We start from the raw sequence: 27212 nt of genomic DNA, 5'->3' as shown, positions 1-27212 counted from the left end.
TGCCCCTGGACACCAGAAAAGTGCTGGATCCTCTGGGACTATTAGAGATGGCTGTGAACAATCATGTTGGGGGCTGGAAATTGAACCAGGGTGCCCTCGAAGAGCAGCCATTCATCTTAACCGCTGAATCATCTCCCCAGCCCCTATTTGAAAGTGCTTAAAGGAATGATACGGAATATCTACATCATATAAAATTACATAATTTTGATATTTAACCCAGAAACCATACCTCTTTGCCTTTTGTATCTCCATTTTCTATCCACTCAACAGTTACACTTTCATTATCTTCATTTAAAGATGTTACCATTGCTTGGTGTATTCGGCCTAAGTGGGAATAAAACACATACTTCAAAAGCAATAAAAGACAGCATTCTTAAACATGGTCAACTACAACCTAATAATTTAGGTACACATACACACACATCCGTATATGTACGATCTGACAATTCTTACAAGGAATTTTCACAAAAGAACTTTTGTCCCTTAGTTTCATAAATCAAGTCCAGAAACTCAGGGTATTCGATAAGAACAAAAGTCTGTCTGATAAATAGTCAATGAAACAGGTGACTATAATTTTATGCCATCAAACAGTCTAATGATTAGGAAGTAAACTTGCTATGATTCCAAACTGACCCTGTGGTATACAAAAAAAAAAAAAAAGAATCATAACATTAACTGTTATACTATAGTAGCAAAAAGATGATGTATGTGAAAATCACTTTAGACCATATATGGTGCAAATTAAAGACACCATCTTTGTACAGAGGCAAAGAATGTGAGTCCCCAAAGGCTAAGGACTGAGGAAGAGTAACCTAAATGTCCTCTTACACATGCTGTCGGCCCAAATCTACTATACATCCTTTCTCTGACAATTGTCATCTTGCCATCAAAGGCAGAATATGATACATAATGCTTTCAACTTGTTTCCCTTCCCTTGTAATGGACTGTGGACCTTACCAGTCAGTAACTGTAGGGCTAATTATTCATTTAAACCACTACATAATACTCTGTTGCAATTTATTGTGGTCTGAGGTTACATTTTATATCAGTATTATAAACAGCCATGAACATCACTATATGTCACTATACACTTGCCACTTATTTCCTTGGGACAAATTCACAGAATCAGACTAAGATTCTCATATATGTATCCACCATATATTTATTGCTTATTTCATGTCTTCATTCCATTTGATTATTAGTCAAGTATAGAAACTATTGCATACATCTATGTGTTACCTAATAAAATGCTGAACAAGAAATTTTCACAAGTATTCCTTAAATGAAACCCTCTTTTTTTGTTTGTCTGTTTGTTTTTGAGACAGGGATTCTGTGTAGCCCTGGCTGTCCTTCAACTCCCTCTGTAGACCAGGCTGACCTTGAACTCAGAGATCCACCTGCCCTGCCTCCCAAGTGCTAGGATAAAATCATGCACCACCACCACTTGTAGATGAAACCCTTAGGACATCTATAACTTACTTTAAGATAATTTACAACATTTGAAATACCTAAAACAAAAACTGCACATTACAAAGATTATAATGCTAATATTATATTAAAGATAAAAGTAGCATTAAAGTATTATGTATAAAATTACTGTCAATCACTATATATATAAAATCACACACATATATGCACCATATAAACATTTTCACAAGTCTTATAAAAAATTCAAATTTTAGCTGGACACAACAGTGCAAACCTATAATCTCAGCGCTTGGGAGGTAGAAGCTAGAAGTCAAGTGTTCAGGGCCATCCTCAACTACACAAAATGAATTCATGTTCAGCATGGGCTACATAAAACCATATCTCTAAAGCAATCAACCAATAATCAAATACTTAAGAGTATTAAATAATAGCAATTGATATACTGACTGAAACAGGATATTTCATCAACCTTAAACATATGATCTCTCAGCTGTACCTCTTTTTTTTTTTTTTAAAAAAAAAGATTTATTTATTTATCATGATACAGTGTTCTGTCTGCATGTATGCCTGCAGGCCAGAAGAGGGTACCAGATCTCATTACAGATGCTTGTGAGCCACCATGTGGTTGCTGGGAATTGAACTCAGGACCTCTGGAAGAGCAGCCCGTGCTCTTAACCTCTGAGCCATCTCTCCAGCCCCTCAGCTATACCTCTTAAAAGGTGGGAGATTATATATATTTTTAACACACACACACAAGTTGCTACTTCCATGACATCATATATTAATTTTATTTAAGCTATTAATTTTGACAGTTCCACAAACAGCATGGATTTAGATATTCCTTTATTAATTGTAATTAACGGTGTAGAAGGCTCAGCAGTTAAGAGTACTTGCAGCACCTACACTAGGTGGCTCAAAACTGTAATCCCAACTCCAGGGAATCCAACAACCATTATGAGAGAGAGAGAGAGAGAGAGAGAGAGAGAGAGAGAGAGAGAGAGAGAGAGAGAGAGAGAGGGGGGGGGGGGGAGAGACAACGAGAACGAACGAGAACGCTCACTCACATGCAAATAATAAGAGACTGCCTTCCATTTAGTTTTCCAACAGCAAGACTTTATTCTTCTCTATCACTAACACTGAGCATTAATCGTAATGTTTTTATTAAACTGTTTTGTAGTCAGATCATTTTTTACACTAATTCTACTGCTTTGTACAAGATATCTGTCTTGTTACACCTCTAATTAACTCAGTGAGTCACACACACACAATTGGAAACAAGGCGGGTGGAGACTGTTGGGAAGAATGATTTAAACAGTAGAGAGGGTGAGAGGAAAGTAGGAGGGGCGTATGAGAATGACCAAAATTCACTGCACAGATGTACAAAGTTGCCAAAGGTAAAAGACAAAGACAGATTTGTGTCAGTGTATGATCTAAATTTGAGGGAGTGTGACTGCAATACTCTCTCAACTAGTCTCCGTTTCCAATGATTCTGCCCTTTTTTGTTCTTCACACATCAACCAAATGATTCTGGTTTAAAACTAAATTACAGCTGAGTATAGTAGTGCATGCTTGTAACATCAGCACTAGAGAAACTGAGGCAGGAGGATTACTGCAAGGTTGAGAACAGCCTGAGCTACATGGTGAGTTCCAAGCTAGCCAGGAACTTATTTCAAAAACAAAACAAACAAACAAACAAGAAGGCTGGAGAGAGGGCTCAGCAGGTAACAACAGTTGCTGCCTAAGCATAAGGACCTGGCACGATAATCTCACAAAACCATTCACTGGGACAAGAAGATCACAGTAACCAGCTTTGGGAAAGGTGAGAGAAACTGAGTGTTCCATCAATAGCAAGAAAGGAAACATTTGAGCCCCAGGAAAATATGTTTGGATACTAGACACCCTGAAGAATGAACCCCAGCTGGATTGGCACAGTGGCGCTCAAAAATCAAGAAGCAGAAAGACTGCTACAATCCTGAGACCTATATAGCAAGTTCCAGGTCAGTCTGAGGTATATATAACAATACCTTGTCTCAGAACAAAACAACCAAAAAGAACCATGATGCGCACAAGTGAAAATGGGGTAAAACATGTACATTCCAAAAGAAAAAAAAAATCAACCAATAAAAATATTCCTACTGTTGGCCATCCATTTCCACATCCCAACTTTTTAGAGGAACTGATAACTAGGAGTGACAAAAATGTAAAGCAAAAACATCTAGTATTATATGCTATAAATCACAATTTCAAAGTCTTGAATCTCTAGAGACAACCTGTACAGATTGGCAATGAGAGAATACAAGAACACCCAGCAGGTTTCTAGACACTGGAACCGCCAATGCAGTCAATGCAAAAAGCCTTAAAATACAACAGAGAGATGGGGACAAGAGAGATGGCTCAGTGGTTAAAAGCCACTGTTCCTTTTCCAGAAGACCAGGGTTTGATTCCCAGCACCCACATGGTGGTTCATAACCATTTATTAACTCCATTCAGTTCCAGGGCAGCTAATACCCTCTTCTGGTATACCCTCCAGAGGCACCAGGCATGAAAGTTATGCACATACATACATGCAGGCAAAGCATACTGTAAAAAAAAGTCCCACCAGACACACCAGTTAGCACTAAACTCTAGAGGAAATAAAACAGAGAAAAACGAGAAAAATGAAGTCATATTTGCTTTTGCCACTTGACCAGATCACTAGAAATTGTACTAAGGATGCAACCTGAGGCCTTCATTTTTACCAACACACATCTCTAAAACAAACTATTTAGAATTATGTCTTTTTCTATACAATTCTTCACCAGACTGAGATCACCTAAGACAGTTTCTTTTCTTCAGAAGTGTAACACACCCTTTCATATTCACGTCCTGAATCCCTTGGCATTTAGTTATTACTGTGTAAGGTAGCACACCTTCCTTCCCTGCCCTTAGGAAAGTCGACTTGCTCAGCACCATTTGCTGAAGAGCAGCACTCTCTCCCTCTGTCTGCAACAGTACTTGTCAGAGGTGGAGCACACGTGCCTCAGTCTACCTCCTCACCTCTGAATCCAAGTACACTGTCACGATGGCTCTGCTTTCTCTGAAGCAGTCTTTTCCACCTCACTGTCCTGAAGAGTTTATTTTATAATCTCAGCCTTTTGCTTGCTTGTATAAACTGTAAAATCAGCCTTCCCATTCAAAAAAGTAAATCAACAGTATCAAACTGTTAAGTCTGGTTGCAAATGAACTGAATATTATTTTGGATGCAGGTCAACAATTTTCCTTTCTCACAGACAATTACAATTTGGTATTACACACTAGCCTCACAAAACTATTTTTATTTAAAAATGTATTATTATGTTTTACTTGTGTTTGTGTACATGGATACACACACACCACAACACACATATGGAGATCAGAGGACAATGTACAGGAGTTGGTTCTCTGCTTCTACCATACAGGTCCCAGAGATCAAATTCTATTGTGAGGCTTGGCAGTAGGCACCTTTACCCACTGAGCCATCTCATTTAGGCTATAAAATTACTTTTAGAGGCATATTTCTCCTTCCTATACTCTGGAGAAAAAATGGGCAGGGTAGCTCCCACTTGAGATCCCAACACTTGTTAGGTGATGGCAGGAAATCAAGAGGTTCAAGGTTGTCTTTGGCTATATATCCGAGTTAGAGGTCAGGCTGAGCTACATGAGTCTTAAAAACTGGCTGTCCTCAAACTTGCTTTATAGAGCAGACTGGCCTCGAACTCACAGAGATCCTGCCTGCTTCTGCCTCCCAAGTAAAGAATTAAAGGTGTGTACCACCATGTCCAGCCTAGCAATTTACGTTAAACCAAAGTATATGAGAAAAATTTGATCAATGTAATTTGCAGGTTGTCAGTCCTGTGTGTGTGTGTGTGCTTTCATTTTTAAGGCTAACTATCAATGAGCTCACTCCTCAGGAGGCATCTACCTAGTTTTTGAGATAGATGTCTCACTGGGACCTCAAACTCATGTGTTAGGCTAGATCAGAGAGCCCCAGAAATATGCCTGTCTCTGCCTCCCCAGAACTGGGATTACAAGCATACAGCACCATGCCTAGCTTTTTATGGGGGTGCTGAGGAATTACCTCAAGGCTCTCATGCTTACACAGCAACTACTTTACCAACTGAGCCATCTTGTCAGGCTCCCTCTTTTATTCAGTCCTGATGCCACCCTTATAATCCATTGGAAAGAACCCGGATGTAACTGTGTCCATCACCACAGTGACAAACTAATTTCTAAGCCAAATACACAAGGGACTGTATAATCACACTGTTAATTCTGATTCCAGAGCAAGAGAAATGTAAAATTTGCAGCTTAGTCATGTGAAACATAAGAGCATTGTTGAACTAAACAAATTAGCTCCAAAAAAAGAAGGAAGCTAAATGCTCATCATTAGGACAACAGGTGCTGTAGTCTGAATATGAAATCTCCCGACACCCTGAAGTTGGGGACACTATTGGTCTAGGGACCTTTTCATCTTACCTTCTCCACCTGGGCCCCACCTTGCCTTTGGTTGACCTTGAGTTGAGCCACTTTGCCCTACACCACCCTCCCTCACCCTCCCTGTCATCATGGCCTGTCTTATACATTGGTTCAGAAGCAACAAAAGTCAGTGACCATGGACTGAAACTTTGAAACAGTGAACCAAAAAATAAACCCTCCCTTCATTATCTCAAGTATGCTGTCACAGCTAGCTGATGCAGAAGAAGAAAGTATTCCAAAGATGGACTGGGCTGCCGCCCTTTCCATAAGGAAGTTCAGGTTAGGGTCCTGAGAGCTGTCTTCACCATGCAACCCCAGAACCAGGATTCCAGCTAAGGCCTAAAGCACCCGAGTGTAGTGCAGGCCACAACGCTGGAGAGTCCAGCCATAATCCTTGATGGTGGCTCGTGTGCAAGTTCTGCAGGTGTGCAGAATGTAAGCACTATGACCGCTTCTACCTAAATTACAAAGAAACACTACTTGAGAGCCCAGGCAGGACAGGACTACTACAGAGTCTGCATGAGGGCAACACCTACTAGACCTACGGAAGAGGGATCCATTCTAGGACCCCAGAACAAGTAGGGATACCAGTAGTATCCAACACCCAAGCAACGGGAGACTGAAAGCAGTTGTGTCTCCACCTAGAGGTAGAGCTGCCTGAGGAGGTAGGTAGCCCTTACCCTGGGCTTCTACATAATTATTTAGGAGCTTTTAAAAGGCTTCCCTGCTGAGTTCTGGGCTTGCTTTTTTATCTATATCTCCCTTACAATGAGAATTCTGCCTTTATGACTTACCTCACCATTTTATCTTGCAAGTGGAGAACTTGTTATGAATTAACTGGCTCTGAGCTGGAGGAGTTAAAGCTTTCAGACTACTCAGATGGGATGACTTTGCTTGTATGTATGTATAAGGGGCAATAATGAGTAGGCAGGTGTAGAATGCTATGACCTGAATATGGCTTATCTTCTCACCTCCCAAAGCTCATGTTGAAGCTTAATTCCTTAAGGAAGAGCATTCAGAGGTAGAGGCCTAGTGGGAGGCATCTGGGCTCCAAGGAGGGGACTGGGATGCTAATAAATAATTTAGTACCATCTGCAGGAGCTCACATTCTCACTTACCGAGATTAGTTATTACTGGAACTGGTTACTATGAAGCAAGTTCAGCTTCCTCGGTGGTCCTGTACCCACATTCCCTTCTGTTTTTCCTCCATGCATGAAGTAGTATGACAGCCTAACAGAATCTGGGCAATCAATCTACGAAATCTTGGCCTTTCAAGCCTCCAGAAATGTGAATTAAATAAACCCCCTTTTTAATCAATTCTGTAGTCTTGGGTATTGTTATAGTGAGAATGAGCTAAGACAATGTTTTAATCATATTCAAGTGGAAGCTTTTTCTAGCAGGGTATATGGGTGCTCAATGCATTTTCAAACCCTCTTACATACTTACTTCCCACCTCGTTTGACTTAGTGTTGAATGAGCACTGAAGTATTTAATATAATGTTGGAGAAAATATGGGGAATGAACAGAGAGCAATTATAAGAAGAAAAGAACATTGCATATAAATCTAATTTGATCCTATTTATTGCTTATTTGTGCTAGGCTAGTTTTGTGTCAACTTGACACAAGCTAGCTAGAGTTAACTGAAAGAATGGAATCTCAATTAAGAAATGTAGTGCATTTTCTTAATTAGTAATTGATAGGGGAGGGCCCAGCCCGTTGTGGGTGGTGCCATCCTTTTTAGAACCCAGGTCCTGGGTTCTAAAAACAAGCAGGCTGAGCAAGTCATGTGCAACAAGCTGGTAAGCCTCTGGGATCCTGCCCTGTTTTGAGTTCCTGTCCTTACTTCCTTCAGCAATGTGGACGTGTAAGCCAAACAAGCCCTTTTCTTCCCAACTTCCTTTTGATCATGGTGTTTCACCACAGCAATAGTAACTCTAAAACCTTCACTGACCAAACATGACAGCACCAAGCTTATATACAGGTAACTCACTGTATTAGCTACATTGCTGAAGTTGGTTAGAGTTTGACTTGATAATTAATACATTAAATATTTTTCCCATTTAAAGTAAAGTTTCCCCATCAGCATTTTCATACACACCATTTTTAAGGAATAATAACTCATTAACCTTCACAATGGGTCATGCCTATGCAACTGCCTAAAAATGGGGTCTTCATACGTATCTACTGAGAAACAACGTTTTCACATATACTAAACTAAATCATTCTCAGATTAAATATTACAAAGTCAGAATTCAAAGACTGTGTGCATTTGTAAGGGCCAAAGGCTAACCACTAATATCATTCCCCAAGAGCTGTCCACCTTCTTTTGTGACAGGGTCTCTTAGTGGCCTGGAACTCATAAGGTAGTTAGTTGGCTGGCCAGTAGGCTCAGGGTCTCCCTGTTTCTGTTCTCCCAGTGTAGGATCACAAGTGCAGACTACAATGCCTAGCTCTCATGTTTTACACGAGTTGTAGGGCTAGAACGAAGGTCCTTGGGCTTGTACCAGCTCAGCATTATCTCCCTAGACCAAAACTCAAGTATAGGGCAAAAGGAAGGCAGGCCGGCAAGCTCATGATTTAACTCGAAGGAAAAGTAAATCCCACAAGCTTAAATACCAAAATAATTTATAAAAATATGATTGGCTAAGTAAATATACAATATTTTGAAATCACAGCCTTTATTTCAATGTCATTTTATGTTCAACTGTTTAAAAATCTCGATACAGTAATGTTCTTTTGTCATAGAAAAAATAAACAGTTTTGAGTTCAACTTTCAAATATCTGCCAATAAGAGCAGGCATTATAGCACATGCCTTTATTTCCAGTACTCAGAAGGCAAAGTGTGGTCTACAAAGCAAGCTCTCAGCTAGCCAGGAATATATATAAGACCCTATCTCAAAAACAAAAAACAAACAAAAAAAAACCCTCAAAAAATCTGTCAGTAAATATTAATACAGACGATTTCTTAAGAAAAAACTACAAATGAACAGTTAAGAGCATCTGCTCCAATTCAAGTTACTTTTGACTCAGTGAGTAAAAATAAATACATGAATTTCAAGGCTTTCTAATCTTAAAAAATCAATATGGTTACTTCAGACAGGTATTAGTGATCCTTAACTTGTAAAAGTTGATATACTTACCATACTGTCAAAAACAAGTTTTGAATGTTGACAACTGCCTTTTGGTCTCTGAGAACAAGGCTCTATTATATGTTTCCTGGTTTACAGCTGAATTCACAGCAGCTGTGAGGCTAAGAAATGCCAGCAACCAATTAGGCAAGCACAAACCTTGTCTAGCATGTAAAGTATAATTTGCTTGCAAATGCAGGAGACAAGAGCCAAAATAAATCAATCAAGAATACTGACAAAATTTCATTACGAGCATTCAAAACAGGTAGAAAAGTTACTATATGGCAGCTATATGTATTTTATTTTAAAAAGGACAAACATGGAAAAAAAATCAATTCTGATTCAAGCAGCTTTTAAGGAGGTTGTAGCTGTTTATTACATATGTATGATTACAAACTCAATGATTTTGTGGGTAATTATTCAAATTATAGGGTTGGGGCATACTCCAGTATACAAATGACAAATCTTCCCCAAAAGTGAACAATATTTTATTAGTAATTCTTAAAATGTTTCTAAAAAACTTTCTCTTTTCTCATTTATTATCACCTTAATATTTAAATAAGATAAAATCTGTACAAAATACACTCAAAATGTACAACTTAATAAATGATTAGTAAAATAAAACTTGAATTATAAAATTGTTTATAACGTTGAAAAGAGTTTGGAAATCTTCTAGCGGTTGTACTTGAGGTATGGTAATTTTAAAATAATAAAATGATGATTTATAATTTTAAAATATAATTTAAAATTGTACACATGCTTAACAAATCATGGGAGATTCACATATATACAGCTATATAATAAAAAATACAAAAATATACCTTATGTTACAATAAATTTAAATATAAGATTCTTGGACCAGCAAGACATGCTGATGACCAGAGTGATAACCAGAGTTCAAGCTCCACATCCCACACAGTGGAAACACTACAAATTGTCCTCTGACCTCCACACATGCAGCACGCGCACATGCACGCTCGCTTACTCACGCACGCACGCGCGCACACACATACACATAAAATGTAATTTAAAAAATTTTAACTTCTCTAGTTTGTCTTTTTTTTTTTGGTTTTTCGAAACAGAGTTTCTCTGCGTAGCTTTGCGCCTTTCCTGGAACTCACTTGGTAGCCCAGGATGGCCTCGAACTCACAGAGATCCGCCTGGCTCAGCCTCCCGAGTGCTGGGATTAAAGGCGTGCGCCACCACCGCCCGGCAAGTTTGTCTATTCTTAATAAAACCATGAGTAATCTCAAATTTTCAGTAAGAATATGACTACATAATTTGAAGTTTTGGTGTTTTGTTGCACAGACTTTTAAAACTAAGCTAGTAAAACTTGTTATATTATTGCCTTCTGTGCCTCAGGCAGGAGAGAGAAAAGCATGCATAAACATCCATTCTCAGAACAAAGAAGAAACTTTTATTATATAAAGCTTTAAATCTGTAACTACATTTTAGGATTAAGTGCCTATTGTGTGATATTTTGATCGTGTTCTGACAACTAAAGCTTGCTTGGAGTCAGAGGGTGGAGTTAGCCACTAGCTGACCAAAATTAACCATAGAGGTTTGGGAAGACTGAGGACAGATAGAACAGGAAATAGTAAGGCACGGCAGAGAGGAATCTGGCTCTCTGGAGGAAGGAACAGAGCAGGTAGGGGGGACTAGTGGTTTCTCTGCTTCTCTGATCTTTCAGGCTCTTAGCCCATTATCTGACTCCTTAAATTTTATTGATAAAGAATAATTAGAGTAACACTTTAAGTGCCTGTTTCCAGAGGGAATGTTACTCAGCAGTTAGTAAACAGTTATCTGAAAGAACATTCTTCGAAGTGGAGTCTCTACCACAAAGAATCCTGATAAAGTACCTTAGAACCCCCTGACCTCAACACTGCACCACTTTGTAGCGTGTGACTTGTTAAACACTGTCTCATGTCTTTTTCTTCCTTTTCCCTTACTACTTTTTGCTATAGTCAAGGCTGCTTGAGCATGAAAACTTCCTGCCATAGCCTCCTGAGTGTTGGGATGACAAGTACTTACTAGCAAGTCTGGTTTCTCATATTACATGTGATATTGATTCTAATCAAGTTTATATTTAGTTACATGTGGAATATAAATTCAAATACTTGAGTGTATCTTTTCAAGTCATAGCAAAATATTTTATGTTGATTAGATTTTTTTCTTCTTTTTCCTTCTCTCTCTCTCTCTTTTGGTCTAAAGGAGGTCCGTCTCAAGGCTTTTTTAAAGAGAGAGATGAAATTCCCTTCTTCAAATGATTCTAAAAAGTAGGTCCCTTTGGGAACATGATGATAACCCATTGCTAGTAAAGTTCAATACAATAATGTATTACCATTATCAATATAATAGGAAAATGTTGAAGAAAAAAATTACTAAATAGTATCTTAGAACAGAAAGACTAGAAACACCGAGGATGTCATAAAAGCATTATTTAGGAAATGAAAGATATTAAGTACACAGTAATAGTCAGTCATACATTGCATCCTGATTCATTACCTGCCTAACAACTGTTTATGCTCTAACAGTAAATACAGATTTGTTCCTGAGAGGGAAAAGGCCAGAAAGGAATCAGCTGAATTTTCAGAGATTATACAGGCACAGATGAGTAGGCTGGTCCAGCATAAGTCTAATTCTCACGCTGATATCTAGGTTTTGCTAACTAATCTAAACAGTGAAGAGAAACCTTACTCAGAACTACTATAAGCATTACATCATCAACAGCTTTGCTGGAGCAAGGCACCATTACAGAAGGGCAAAATAACATGTCAGCTGCCACTGGTAACTGTACTGTTGCTATTTAATAAATCCCTAGGGAATTGAACTTTGCCAAACATAGAGTTCTTTCTATTTTGGTTCATCACACTTATGTTACTGTTGTTACCAAATTTAAAAGCTCTAGCATGGTCTTTCTTAGGCTTTATACATAAACCTGATATTTTGATACCAGGGGAAAAGGAAACACAATGTAGCTTAGATTTTCATGAAGAAAAGGTAACTTTAAAATGAGATACAATTTTACCCATACTAGATACAAATTATTTTCTTCCAATCTTTTTTCAGCAGCAGTCCATTAGCTCAGTTCTTCTGGGGTGACACAGAAGGTGTTTCCTGTTTGTTGTTCTGGGATAACTGAACTACACTCAAGAGTAGAACAAATATTTGGAAGAGTTCATTGTAAAGCCCTTTAGAAGATATTAAATCGCTGAGGTTCCCTAATGCTTTGCATTATTTGGAGTTGGGAAGTGAATATTTAAAAGCACCAAAATTCAATTGTAAAGAGACTATAAAAGCTCAAATTCTAAAGTGATTATGATTACAGCTGAAACAATAAAAAACAACTGTTTTAAAGCCCTGAAATGTTCACTTAATGTGCTGACAAGGAAGCACGGCCACCTCAGCTCCACTTCCAGAACGCTCCTAAGAGTGGAAGGAGAAAACTTATCCCACAAGGTCGTCCTCTGGCCTCTATAGGTGTGCTCTAGCACATATTCAACCACACATACAATACATAAAAAGTGTAAATTACGTCACGAAGCTTCCAAACTAAGCAAGGATTATTAACTAAGTACATCTAAACACTTGGGAACTCTGTTAAGGAAAAAGATTTGTTCTCTAGAATACCACATTTTTACACACCAATGTTGCTAAAACAACACATTCTGCCGAAGATCTGCCTTTGCAGATGTTCTGCTGAATACACCAAGCAATGACTTAAATTCTTATTCGAAAGAAATTCCACTCAAGAACTAGCTACACAGGTATCTTCTCTTGTGCTTAAACACATCCTAACATGAAAATAACACTCACTATAAAGTTACTACTTCCTCAATTTCTCATCACAATCTCTTCTACACCATCAATGGAATCCTGTGATAGTATGGCTAGGCAATTTTCTCAAATTTCTGTTTTCAAAGTCTGGCCAAATAGAGACAAGAGCCATTCCTTCAAGTTGTTAAATGGTTAAGGTAAAATACAGAATAGAAATAATGTACGTCTAAAGCAAAAGATACAAAGAAGAGTGGACTCATAGAAGTTCAGTGTGGACAGAAAGGCTAAAAGTCAAGCTACTGAGTTTCATCATATATATATATATATATATATATATATATATATAAAATTTGGTATTATCTATCTAGTAGGAACATCAAGTAAGCTGTCTGATTCTGGGGCAGCCCAGCTGAAGAAAAAAGCTTCTCAACATACCACAGTTTCTCACCAGTAAAGATAATGTCCTAATGAAGATGAAAACTGGCTCTCAGGAAAAGATATATCAGATATTACAACAGTTTGGGGCATCCCAAGGGCCACACACATTAAGAGTTGCACAGACAACAGATCTGTAGTATTAAAATTTCACTAGGAGGGGGTGACAAGGGAAAAAAAATGTCAAAAAGACTCTTTGGGTGAAATAAAATAATAATACAACACTTGTTTTAAAAAAAAAAAAAACCTGACCCACATAGCATTTAAAAGCTAAATGTGATCACAGAAAGTGATTACGGAAGTGCTAGGTTTCAGTTTGTCTAGGGGGCTGCAATGGTAGCAGTACAGGTGTGATCTAGAAGTTGCCAGAGATAAAGAAAGCCCAGAATAGTCTCGGAGCACAATTGAAGAAGTAAGAGCCTAGAAATAAAAGCCAGATGAGCAGTCTGACAAGGACGTAGGTACTCTGCAGACAGCAAGGTAAATTCTTGCTTTATGGAAGGCAAATAGGCAAGTTTTAGCAAACTAAAAGGAAACAGTTTTTTGACCATTGATTCTACTTCAAGAACTCTAATCCTTACTGATTTAATTTTTTTTATTAAAAAAAAGGGCCAGCACAAATTAGTAATCTATTAGATAACATATAAACATTTTATGTCTGGAACCACCCTGCCTATGCTAAAGAGAATTCAGTTTACCTCTACAGAGAGAACTATGTGAGAAACACTTCAGGGTTAGGACCAATACCCAAGGTACCTACACCAATACCCAAGGTTATCTATTCTCTTAGAGAATAGATAAAGCACCCTTAAACTGGGAAGGAAAGATAAGGGGCATAGTAGGCAAACAGGAAACTCTACTTAATTTAAATAATGGCTCTTAAATGCATAAGAATAGGTAAGGTTAAAAGCAATGTATCACTCAAAATACAACTCCAACTTAAAGAACAGAGAGAATACCTACTGTTTGGGGGGGGATTATGTATGGGGAAAAGAGCATCAACAATCCACGTGTAACCCCAAAACAACAGGTTTATAAAACTGAAGACCATGGAAACTGGACAAAGCTCTGAACTGAAGAATTTTATCAGCACTCTGACCAAATTGTACCTGGACATATTTTTGTGACAATAGCACTCACTGCCCATCTAGCAAGCATCTTTCATACACTAGAGGATCTTCCTGTCTAAACCTTTGAATCTTATGAGCAAGAAGGCCTAAAGGGCACTGACTGGAGATTAGCACTACATTTGGAAGAAATTATAGAGCTATGTAACATTTAAATGAGCACATTAGCTCTTCAGGATTTTGTTGTTGACATGACAACCTTTTCTAAAAGCCCTTTCATTCATTCAAAGCATTCAGCAAATACTAGTTGGGTTAACTGAAAACAAAAACAAACAAACAAAATCCACCACACTACCACCAAGGGCAAGGCAAACTAAACCTTAAGAAGGAAAATGCAAGTATTACATATAATTAATGATTGGACTTGTGATGCTTAACACAGCCATAGTATATAAAGAACTCTTAAAAGGAATTAAACTGTAGGATTTTAGAGGAAATTCAGTTGTTAGGCTTTTATGTATTAATATATAGATGGCCTTGGACAAGTCAATTTCTTTATTAAAACAGTACAACAATTTTGACCAATAGCAGTATTTCATCAAATAGCTATCTGTGACTAAATTACAAGATTTATATCTCTAGTGAATTAGAAGTCCCTAATTTTTCTCATTTCCTAAACAAAATATAGATAAATCATTATATCCATTTCTCTTTAGTGCCCCACAGTACATTATAGGCCTGTTACTTGTAAAATTATTACCTCCCAAACCAACCAAAACTCCACATAACTTTAAAGTTGTTTGCAAACCAAACTTACACAGAAAATAGATTTCATGTGCTCACATCTTAGAGCAAAAATCTGCTATTGTTCAACCAGTTTATATTCAATATTGGCCAATCTCAAGGATGACGATGCTTCAAGATGCAATGCTTGGGCATTCATCATAATATCTGGACTATAAACTCACTATGTCCATAGGCTGAAATTAAAAGCAGTTGTCAAATATATCTGAATCCTTCTCATTGTACCACATAGCTCATTTAAAATTTTCTTTGTTAGCAAACTCAACTAAGTGTGATAAAAAAAAAAAAAATCTGGTGCTAAAGCATAGCTCAGTTGATAGAATAACTGCCTAGCACGTAGAAAACCCAGAAAAGTAATGGCCTAGCATGTGCAAAGCCTTGGGTTCAATCCTCAGAACTGAATAAATAGGGTGTAGTAGCACATACCTATAATCCCAGTGCTGGGGACAGGGAGGCAGGAGGATTTTAATTCAAGGTCATACTCCATTATATAGTGAGTTCAAGTAAAGCCAGCCTACTATACATGAGATTCTGTCTTGAAAAATAAAATAAATAAAATAAATAAACAGAGGGTGGAGAGATGGCTCAGTGGTTAAGAGCACTGGCAGCTCATCCAGAGGACCGAATCAATTTCCAGCAAAAACATGGTGGCTCAAAACCATCTATAGTAAGAGGGATCTAATGCCCTCTTCTGGTGTAAAGTCACACATGCAGATAAGAGTACTCATACATTAAATATAAATAAATAGATCTTAAAAATACATAAGCAGCAAACCTGAATTCCATGGTTTAATTCATCTCCATTCTTGAGCATTATAGATTACCATTAATTTATTTTCAAAGGAGGCCTAGACAAAAGTTTGTACATCCCTTCCCCTTTTGAAGTTCACAGAAAGCTCACAAAGATTTCTGTATGCTTCTGTGGTGATTTGAATAGGTATAGCCCCCATAGACTCATGTGTTTGAATGCTTGGTCTAATGGGAGTGGCATTATTAGGAGGTGTGGCCTCCTTGAAGGAAGTGTCACCTTGAGGGTGGGCTCTGAGGTTTCCTATGATCCAAGCTACACCCAGTGTGGAACACAATTCATTTTCTGTTGCCTGTGAATTAATATGTAGAATTCTCAGCTCCTTCTCCAGCACCATGTCTGCCTACATGCCGCCATGCTTCCCACTATGACAATAATGAACTAAATCTCTGAAACTGTAAGCCAGTTTCAATTAAAGGTTTTCCTTCATAAGTAAAAGTTGCCGTTGGTCATGATGTCTCTTCACAGCAATAGAATCCCTAACTAAAACAGTCTCCCTCACCCATATGCCCTCCATTATCAATATCCTGCACCAGGTATATTTGTTACAATTAATCTACAACCACACATCATTATCCATTATCTAGCTTATAGTAGGACTTAGTCCTAGTGCTAAAACTTCTATAGAGAAAAGAATATGTCCATTATTTTATCCAGAATAATTTCACTGAAGAATAATAATTTCACTGCCCCCAAATCCTCTTATTCATCTATCCTTTGCTAAGTCCTTTCAAATAGCCATTAAGACATCCTAAACACTGTGAAAAGGTATTCTGAAACTTAGGGAAGAATAGGCTAGGCAAATGCCAGTGTAGGGAAACACAGGCCAAAAATAAGAATGAAGAAAAGGCAAAGGAGGACAGCCAGGGTGTGGGAGCAGATAACAGGGGACTTCAACCACAGAGCCTGCAGGTGCTAAGCATGCATGCTGCAACTGAGCCACACCCCCAGGCCCATTTCAAGAACCAAAATATTTTATCTTTTAGTGACTAGAGAGATGGCTTAGCAGTTAAGAGCATTGGCTGCTCTTGCAGAGGTCCTGGGTTCAATTTCTAGAACCCACATGACAGCACACAACTATCTATAACTGTCGTTCCACGGGATCCTATGCCCTCCTCTGGTGTGTAGACATACAAAATACCCATACACATAAAATAAATAAATTAATTAAACAATACTTTTTTTTTAGGGATGAAAAAAAAAAACAAGTTTTTTGCTGTAATTCTTCCTTTACATTCCATTCCAGGAATTCTGACAGTCTTGGCTCAGTCTTAAGACAAAGCAATTTGTTTAAAAACTTAAGTAAATTCTTATTGTATGTAAACATTTACTGGAAGTGCCCCACACCTTATCTTTTAGTGACTAGAGAGATGGTTTACTTTTAAGATATCAATGGCAAAAAAAACAAAAAAACAAACAAACAAACAAAAACCCAACCAGCCAAAGTTGCTCTCTTTGATGTTACAATGTACCCAGGCTTTATAGTACTCTACATTGTATTCATGAATAGGATCAGCTTGATTAAACAGAACTAAAGAGATTTTTATAAGCTACACTTCTGAGTATGAAGTTCCTCCCCAAGTGACAACCAAGATCCTTCTTGCCATGTTTTCAGCTCATCTGCTTCTCAATCATTGTTCGCCCTCCTAGACTGCTGCAATCTCACCTAAGCTAGTTCTCATTTTCTGTAGCTCTGTCTCTCTAATCTACCACTAATCACTGGCTAACTCCTATTACAGCTTTCAGGAGATTAAGCCCTATGGTAGTTTCCAAGTGTCCTAGAAACTAATTCCAAGATGCTTACCTTACTTTGTTTCCAAGTCTTTAACAAGGTGCTCTAGGGCTCCCCTCCCCCGTTTCTTTGTGTTCTTCATCTCTCACCCTTCCAGCCCCGTCTGCAATTCCTCTCATCAACAGCCCTGTGTTTCCAGCTCAGGAACTTCTTCCATATTGAGCCATAAGCCCAGAATGCTGCCTCCTCCACTATTTACTCTTTACCTTCCATGAAGTCTACCAGGTCTTGTTCATTAGAAAATCCAACTTTTTAAAAATAAAGGGTCACAATCCTGGCCCACAATAGAGTCTGTGAGGCTCAGTTCCTCTTCTGTAAAGTAGGGAAGACACCGTCTGTCTTACAGGCTGTTGTGAAAATCCAATACTGTATGGTACACATCTAGCAAATGACATGAATGCTAAACCTCTTCAGATACCAAAAGTAACAACTCACTTTATAAAACTCTGTTATAGGGTCCCACTTTATAGCCTGGCTGCTCTCCCATTTGCAAAGATCCTCCTTCTTGGATGAATTTTTAAAAAAAAGAAATTAAAGTTAAACAGCAGCGTGGAAGACAGAAGCTAATAGGTTTGTTCAGCAAGAGTTATGATCACTCAACAACTGTAACCATACCCATATTTCTTCTTGATCCTATCTTTAAAAATAATTTTACATAGATGGAACTTTGTTAAGAATTAGTGCGATAATCTACAAAAAGGTGAAAGTCTTTGGAAGTAGATAAAATATAACAGGGAAGTACTTGGCAACACTGTGAAGGGAGTGTATGCTCAAACCACACTGAAGAAAGAGCAGCTGGCAGAATGCTCTACCTATTTCCATGTCCCACTTCCTCAGTCTGTGTCTATAAGGATTCTGACTCAGGTTCCCTAAAGAAAAACCAGGTGTCAGGAGCTGATGGTCTGCCAGAAACTTAAAACTGGAATACATTACATGTCTTGAAATTATAACAAAGATTCAAAATTAGAAAAAAAATAGTAGACCACTAGTGGCAAGTAATGCCAATTCATCTAACTCACAAGGGCTATCAGAATGACAGTGCTATATTAAACTGAGTATGGGTTCTTGAGGAAAACAGCATGAACACAGGGCGTGTAACTGGAGCCTAACTCTAACAAAGTACAGATGTACACAGAGAATAGCATGTGTCTATTAGTACTAGTCACACTATAAAATGACTGATTTTTTTGTTAGGACTTTATTCATTCCATTTCCACACATAACAATGTAGGATACGGAATAATTTAATGAAATCTGTCACTAAAAACACAGAAATGAGATACTTCATTATTTTTGATATACCACAATCATTTAAGGTCTATATTTCAAAATACTTCACACTCTAGTAAGTGTTTGAATTTGCAAGCTTTATTATAAGGGGTAAAGAGAAAAATATTATCAAAAATAAGAAAGGCCTAAGCAAGCTGAAGACGGTCCTGCAAATGTTCTACCACTGAGCGACACTCTCAGCCCTGGAAATAGGAATTTTACTTTAAACAAATCAACAGTGCTTATGACTGAACCCAGCATCTTGCACTCTACCACTGGAATGACTTTTATGAAAGACATTTGCGCCAGGCAACGAGAGGCAGAGCCAGGCGGATCTCTGTGAGTTTGAGGCCAGCCTAGTCTACTGAGTGAGATCCAGGACTGGCACCAAAACTACACAAAGAAACCCTGTCTCGAACCCCACCCACCCACCCAAAAGAAAGACATTTGCCTCTTCATTTTACTCTTTCAATACAACAAAAAACTAACACAATTAACCAACAATAGGGTAAAATACCATTTCATTGTTTTCTCTAGACAAGATCCCACTGCCCATATATTTGAATTTACTTTGCTCTCTATGTTATCTATATGGCACAGCATTCACAGCATCCATAAATCCCTAAGCACTTGAAGGTTTAGTATGAGAAAACACTAATGTCTATTTTTAAAAGAGATTCTTTTTTTAAACTTATGTTTGTGTGTAAATTATAAGGGTGTTTTCCCTGCATGCATGTCCATGCCCAAATGTACTCCTGGTGCCTTTGGAAGCCAGAAGAGGGTGCTGCATCCCCTGGAACTGACTATAACCTGTTATGAGCTGCCAAGTGGGTGCTAGGAATTGAACCCAAGTCCTCTAAAAGAGCAGCCAGTGCTCTTCCCTTCTTATGTCTACTTCAGTTTTGCACGAAACATGCTTAGTGTCTCTTATTGGAAATGTTCATTTATACACACATAATGAAATATATTGAGGATAAGACCACATCCTCAAGTTCATTTGATACACATAAACTGAGACTAATTTTGATTTTTTAAGTGTGCCTGTGTTTTGACTGCAACTCCTCATGTAAGACCAGGCATCAACTTTCAGCTTGTGGCATCATATCAAGTATTCCAAGTTTCAGATTTGTAGTTTCAGACTGCAGATTTTCATATTAGAGATATTCCACTTGTAGTACTATTACTTTAGGTTTAGAAAAAAAAAAAAAAAAGCTGGCATGTGACAGAAAAACAACTTTGTTCCACACATGGACCACAAGAGTAAAACTTAGTTTTATCCAGAGTTTAAAGTGTATGTCTATACTTTAAGCTAGGAATTTGCTTTGACCTAAAAAAAAAAAAAAAGCAAGTATCTTGAGCAATTACTTTAGGTTACAAGCAGAGGATATGAAATCAGAAAGTGGCTGAATTCAAGAACTGAGCTTTGCACAAGATTAATGTAATTTTGTTGCTGCTGTTTTGTGTTTTGAGACAGGGCCTCACCATGTAGCCTAGGCTGGCCTCAAACTTGTGGAGATTCTCCTGCCTCAGCTTCCCTCTGGAGTGCTGCATTCTAGAGATTATAAGCCAACAACCACTACAACCAGCTGGTCAATATAATATTAACCACAAGTATACTTGTGGCTAGAAAGAATATATCTTGAGTGCCTTCTCCTAGTCGGAGTTTCCACACTGGTTTGCTTTTCTGTGGTTCAGAAAGCACAAGTTTAACTGGCTCTTTCCTGCTTCCTCCAAAATGAAAAAGTATATACATGTGACAATGAAAGTTAATATACAACCTTTCCCTCTAAGTCTGCCATAGAATGGAGTAGCTAAATAAATATATAGATTCCTAGCTTTTTGTGATACTGGTGGAAACAAAATTGAAGAAGACTTCAATTGCTAACTCTTTACCTTTCTAAATGGTAAAATGTCAGAATTTGATTTCACTAATTTGGCCAATGTAAGCTATGTCACAAACTGAGTTTTCTAAGCTCCTTGGATGGTAATGGAGGAAATTCTATTACAGGGGCTTGTGTGTCTCAAATAAATTAATATTCACAAAGTATATAACTTCCTATCATCAATAACATTTGTCAGCATTCAGTAGTCACTAATTAGCATCTTACCAAGCTATGTCCTTTCAAAACCATGTAAGCTCAGCGAATTCTGATTCTGCACCCATAAAATGATGCATCTGTTGTCTTCCTACTCTGCTTATTACTTCATATAGCCCCTGTGAGAACCCAATTAGAGAACATGTTTAGAAGCAACTGGAAAACTATGCCTAATAAATAGAACACCAAAGCAGTACCATCTTAGTCACCTGCAAGAGGAAATTACCAATCTACAAAAATACCCATTCTATCTTATTCCCACAACAGTCACATAATTAGTTGTATTCTTATATTGCCTGTTTTTAATTATGTACATTGTGACTCTATTTAATAATCAGAAGCCTATAAAGTGGCATGTAAAGATGAACTAGTACAATAATAAATGGCAAAGCATGTAAAGAATGGGTCATCTAAAAATCTTTGTGAGACTGTCTGCCCTAAGCTCCAGCATTCCTGATGGCCCTCTGAAATCCCCATCTCCTCTGCTTTTCAGATGCTTTAATGAAGACACTGTTTTCTCAATGTTTAATTAAGAAACAGGAATATTTTTCTCCCACAACTTTGGGCTTGTGACACTCTAGTAACTATTATTTATCATACTGTGACTCTAACAATGCTCTGTTGTGCTTTTTCCATGAGTGAGACACAATTTCTACATACTGGCCAGGCTGCAGAAAGCGGTATATGTATTTTGGAAGGAGCAGAGAATTCCTCCTTTTGCGTTATAATTCTTGGTAGTCGGGTTTCTATGCTATCCAAAGCAGGTTCTGAACTGCCACTGATAAGCTATATCATTTACAGAGGTTACTCCTGCTGACCCATGACTCAGTTTCCATTTAGACAATGAGAATTAAATAATCTTCAAGGTTTTTAGTTGAAATTTAAACAAATCCCACTAGATAACACATCAACTAAGAGACCAATGCCACCGCAGCTGCACTTGGCGAATAAATATTTACTATTTCTCAGCCATGCCCCAGTCCCCTAAAGGGTAACGGGTCACTGTTACCACAGAATTTTTGTTTTAATAGTGCAGTTTAAACAATATTTTTTCCCAATACAGGCTATCTAGCCATGCATCTGTATAACTGTAGATTTTAGAGTCATGGAATTCTAAATGGACCTGAATCAAGTAATAGTAAAACATAAGAAAGAAAATGTAGATGTCTATTTTAGAAACCTTCCAATTTCATACCAGTTTACCTGTGATTGAAAGCAATCTCTCGAGTCTAAGCCAAATTCCCGCCATATCTAACCTTAGAATATTAGAGGGGTTGAGGGAAGGCATAATAAAACCAAACAACCAAAAACTGAGCCTGATTAGATTCCTCGGCTTCAGTCATCTCTGAGGACCCTGAACTAAGAGGCCCCCAGGGAAGGGGAGTCACAGGATGAAGGAGGGAATACAGAAATGAGCACAGGTACAGGGTTTTATTTCCTGACCAAATTCCAGTTGACTGGCTAATTAAAATAATGCAAGGACTGGTTCTCTCCTCCCATGATGAATGTCCTGGAGACTGAACTCAGGTCATCAGGCTGAACCTTTTCACCAGCCTGAACACAATGTTTGAAAACAAAACTCCATAAATGAGCAACACATTCAACTAGGACCCACATCGGTGTGTGGGTGATACACAGATGTATTCAAGCAATTCCTGAGGCAGTTAAGTATTTTAATCCTGTAACATCCTGGCTCTGGTTGAAATGAGTGTGGGTATCTTCACATGCCTCTACTGCACTCTCCATGATCGGCTACTTCAGCCATGAATTCTGAAAACAGTAAGCTGTACAGTTCTAAGTATCAATGCTTAAGGAAATATGCTGTCTCATGAATGAGATGACTTAGGATGACTTGGGAATTTAGAAGCCCACTGCTAATCTGGTTTTAACCAGCAGCGAGGACTTATTGGAATTAGAATTTTTGCAGGATCTTCTAACACAGGAATAGGCTCATTTTGCTTTATGATTTGGCTTTTGGAATCTTAATATATGACCATCTTGATAGGAAAAGTTTGTCGGGACAAAGATCATACATGCAGCGCAGTACTGCCCCATTAGGCTGTTTTATCCCATCACTAATCTGTTATAGAAGGAAGGAAGCAAAAACAGCCCCCTTAAAGTGACAAGAGGGAAAGCTTGGGGGAATCTTCTAGACATGAAATTCAACTGTGAAAACACTCTGGAAGCTAATTATTTCCTTTAAAGGTTATCCACTTTTCAGGGCTGAAGCTGTAGCTCAATTGGTGGTGCTTGATCCCCCAGAACCTCATAAATTAGCACTCAGAAGGTGGAGCAGGGTCAAGGTCCTCAGCTACAAAACAAGTTCAAGGCCAGCCTAAGATTATAAGATCTCCAAAAATAAGAGATTTTAAATGTTTTTTAAAAGTTACCTACCTTTACCCTTTTGCATCCAAGGCATGTAAGTATTTACAACCTATAGGTTAGGACAGTACACACACACACTGTACTGACATCCACTACTTCTTCTAAGAAGCCACTTTTGAAAATGTTGTCTAGGTTACTCTAACTTGGAATACATCGTGTGTCAATTTCTGATATAAGATGAAGCTAAAGGTGGAAGGAGCATTATAAGCCTATATCCTAGAATCACCAAAGAATCAAAATTACTTCAAGTCCAATACACTTAAAATAAAAAAAAAAAAAGGCATCTCTGAAAAACTGTAACAGAAACTTCTCGATTGTCATGTTATTTCTGTGAAGATTCCAGTTAAGAGCCATAGTTAAGACTTGTAAGACTGTAAAGAACTTAATTTTTATTATACTTCCAAGTTTTAAACTAACACATAAATCCTACATTTGTTGATATACGGCCAACCCATATATATTCACCAAAAAATAAAATGGCATTGGAACAGCATAATGATTACAAAGAAAGTAATCTGTAGAGAAGTAATAAAGCAAACCCCAATCCAAGTAAACATCTCTTCCCATTTGGTAACCTCTAAAGCACTACAAGTCGTAATTTATTTTCTCATACATAAAACAATGATGCTTCCAGTTACCACAAATTACCTCAAATGCAAAGAGAGGTAAAATCATTAGCCATATAGTGTCTTTCAATTCATCATAAGTAACAGGAAAACCAATCTACTCACGTCTACCGACACAACTTGGTCGAATTTGGTAGAAACCAAGAAGTGGGTGTCATATTCATGCCCTTATTAACTAGGGTCAAGGATGGTGAATAGGCCAGAAGTAAGTAAAAAGAATTGGTCATAGGGGAGATGCAGTCCAGAATCAACTCATAATTCTAGCTAATTCGTTTCTCAGTATTTGAATTAAGGAAAATAATTTCATTCATCCCCTTGTACTATTTCCTTTACAACATAAATGATTTCCACTTTACACTTGGAAGTCAGTGATATAAAACACTTCTCCCCACAGAAACATCTATAAGCCTACGGGTCTTTTTTTAAAAAATGCATTAAACATGTGTCTTCACCTCGCCTTACACTTTTCTCAGTTACCTCCCGAGGGTGTGAAAATATCAACATCCGGTCGCCCACCCCCACCCTCTCCGTAGTGCCTCGAGTGGACTGCGTCCACCCTCCTCTCTCCATCCTCTCCTTCCCTTTCAGGATCATCACCTTGGCCAAGCCTTTATCGAGTATTTCTTTCCGCGGCTCCCCCACCCCTTTTCATGGCCGAGTGCAGCATTCTCTGCACCCTTCTCCCAGGAAAGGGACGAGCAAAAAGAAAGAAAGAAAGAAAGCAGTATGCTTGGAGAGGGCAGGCAGAGAGGCCTGACAACCGGAGAGCAGTTAAAAACAACCGGATGGCTTGCCCATCGGCCTCTGGCTGGCAGGCGGGTCTCTCGGTGCTCAAAACCCCATCTTCGCGCTCCCACCCTCGCCACGCCACGGATGCAGAGACCGGTAAAAGGCAAGAGCCGGGGGGGAGCGCGAGGCACGGTCCGCCCTAACGGAGTCCCCGGGGGGAGGACCGTGAACCCGGGAGCCGCCCCCGCCCGGCCCCTTCGCGGCAGCAGCACCGCCGCCAGCCCTGCGGCCCGGGGGGCCTTCCCCGCACTGCAGCGGCGCCCGGGCGGACCCCACGGCCGCCTCACCCGCACAGCGCTGCACACAAAAGCGCCGGGCCGCCGCCTTCCCGCCCCCACAGCCCGCGGAGCAATCAAAGGGCCGTCGGCCGGCCGGCCCCGGCGCCGCGCTCACCATCGCTGCGCTTGATTTCCACGTAAATCCCGATCTGGATCTTGCCGAAGTTGGCCGTTGCCATCACCTCATCCGGAGCGGCGGCGGCGGCGGCGGCGGCGACGGGCGGGTGGAACAGGCGGGGAGGGGGCGGGGTGGCGGCGGGAGGGGCAGCGGTGGCCCGCGGCCGCGCCGGCCCGGGAGGCAGCGTGGACGCGAGCGGGGCCGCGGCGGAGCGGCGGCGGACGAGCGGGCGGAGGCCCCGGGCCTGCGGGCGAGCGGGCGGGCGTGCGAGCGGGCGGACGGGCGGGAGGATGCGCACGCCGGGCGTCGGGGTGAAGCGAGGGCCGCAGCCGTAAGGCGGCGCGGGGGAGAGTGGGAGGGCTCTCGCCGCCCGCCCGGACCGACGCTGGGAGGGGGGGTGGAGGGGAGAGGAGGCGGGGCGCCGCGCGCCTGCGCACTCGCGGCCGCCCGCGTCTTCCTGCCCGGCGCCCGCGCGCGCGCTCGCTCGGGCTGCAGGCCCGGGGCCCCGCCCAGCTCCTCTGCGGCCTGGAGGCGGCCGGCCCCTCTAGCCCTTCCCCGGGACCCGACCGGAGCGCGCGCAGCCCGGCCCGGTACGGGCCCGCGCCGCGGCGGCTTGAGCGCGCGCGGCCTAGGAAGGCGCGGGAAAGCAACGCGCCGCCGTGCCTGGCAGAGCTCCCGCGGCTTCGCCTTGACGGCTGCCGCGGGAATGGGCTGAGGGCCACGTGGTGGCGAGGCTTTTGGAGCGCGGGGCCGTAGGGACCGGCCGATAACATGGGCCGGGGTGTATTGCGGTGGGTGTCCCAAACTGCGTGCCACTCCGAGGTTCCTGGCCCGAGTAGCCTTTCCTAAGGCCCAGGCATGCCTGGTGCAGGCTTCCCCTCCATCCGGTTATGGAGGAAAGAAAAGGTGTCTCCTCCACCCTAAATGGGAATGAAGACCTTCCTTTGCCCCTAACTTCCTGACCATTGTCATTCAAACGAAGCTGAGTAGTCCTCTATCTTGTCCTTAAGATCCGGAGGGCCTGTCCTGGTCTCCTGTCGCTGCTGTAGAATCCAGACTTATTTGCCCTGGTCTACAATGCCAACAGCTCTGACTCAAAACCAGAGCAGAGACTTGAATAAGGTTGAAAAATGAGTCTCTTCTGCAGTCATCTGACCGGGCTGACTCCATCAGCAACAAGGAGAGTGCCAACACCTATCTCTGCCAAGCACAGGGGCAAGTGGACAAGAGACCATTGGAAAATTTTCAAGACCATTAGAAAAAAGAACAAACTTGACACTAACTAGTAGCATTGGGACTTCATACGGAAGGAGTACATTTCCATGATCTACTTTGCCTGGTCGTTGTTAAACTGCCCATAATGATTAAAAATACAGTCTTAAAATTGGAAACTGGATATATATGTGTAAATACGGTTTTTTTTTTTTTTTTTTTTTTGTGTGTGTGTGTGCCTAGAATTTCCAACCTAATACAAGAAGCAGCTAGTTCAAGTAACTCCTTTAAAAAGATGGTCTCTGAACCTCTTAAAACTGTGCCAAAAAAAAAAAAAAAAAAAAAAAGATAAACAATGTAGAAAAAGACTTCTGCTTTTCTGTTCCAGAAATGACATCATAGGTCAGGACTTCTGTTTCAAAACAAGGTTGAAATGAAGGTTCTGCTTCTGTCTTGTTTTTGTTCTCTGTAGTAGTAGTTTTATACAACTCTGGGCTGCTGTCTAGTAGGGCTCATTCTCTTACATTTCTGTGACTAAGGTATAAAGTACCCAGTTATTTGCTTGTAAATTCTTCCAGGAAGGCAAAGAAGTCCCAACAATATAGCTGCTAAATTTAAAGTTGCTTCATAAGTACTGTCTTATTATGATTGCTGACACATACGTTGCATCCTGTTGGTTATGTAATCAAGTCTTAACCTTTAATCC

At 40.0% G+C, this 27212-nt stretch overlaps 1 protein-coding gene across 7 annotated transcripts in view; it reads right to left on the bottom strand.

Annotated features, from left to right (window-relative positions):
* The window catches only part of Kif2a (kinesin family member 2A), a 56797-nt gene extending 31328 nt beyond the window's left edge, over positions 1 to 25469 (bottom strand). For 2 of the 7 annotated variants that reach the window (XM_006995664.4, XM_006995668.4), the window contains exons 1-2: positions 24707 to 25039; positions 230 to 324 (exon numbers count right to left, since the gene is read on the bottom strand). In XM_006995664.4, the coding sequence (XP_006995726.1) occupies positions 230 to 307 (78 nt within the window). In that variant the 5' untranslated portion in view covers positions 308 to 324; positions 24707 to 25039. Of the gene's footprint in view, positions 1 to 229; positions 325 to 24706; positions 25040 to 25291 lie in introns of those variants that run through there. The other 5 variants (XM_076551933.1, XM_076551932.1, XM_076551930.1 and 2 more) reach the window with 5 other exon arrangements.
* Between the last annotated feature and the right edge of the window lie 1743 nt (positions 25470 to 27212).

Source organism: Peromyscus maniculatus, chromosome 15 (assembly GCF_049852395.1).
Source record: "Peromyscus maniculatus bairdii isolate BWxNUB_F1_BW_parent chromosome 15, HU_Pman_BW_mat_3.1, whole genome shotgun sequence".
NCBI lineage: Eukaryota > Metazoa > Chordata > Mammalia > Rodentia > Cricetidae > Peromyscus > Peromyscus maniculatus.
The sequence above is the reverse complement of the archived record's forward strand: the minus strand, read 5'-3'. Positions and strand labels throughout refer to the sequence as shown.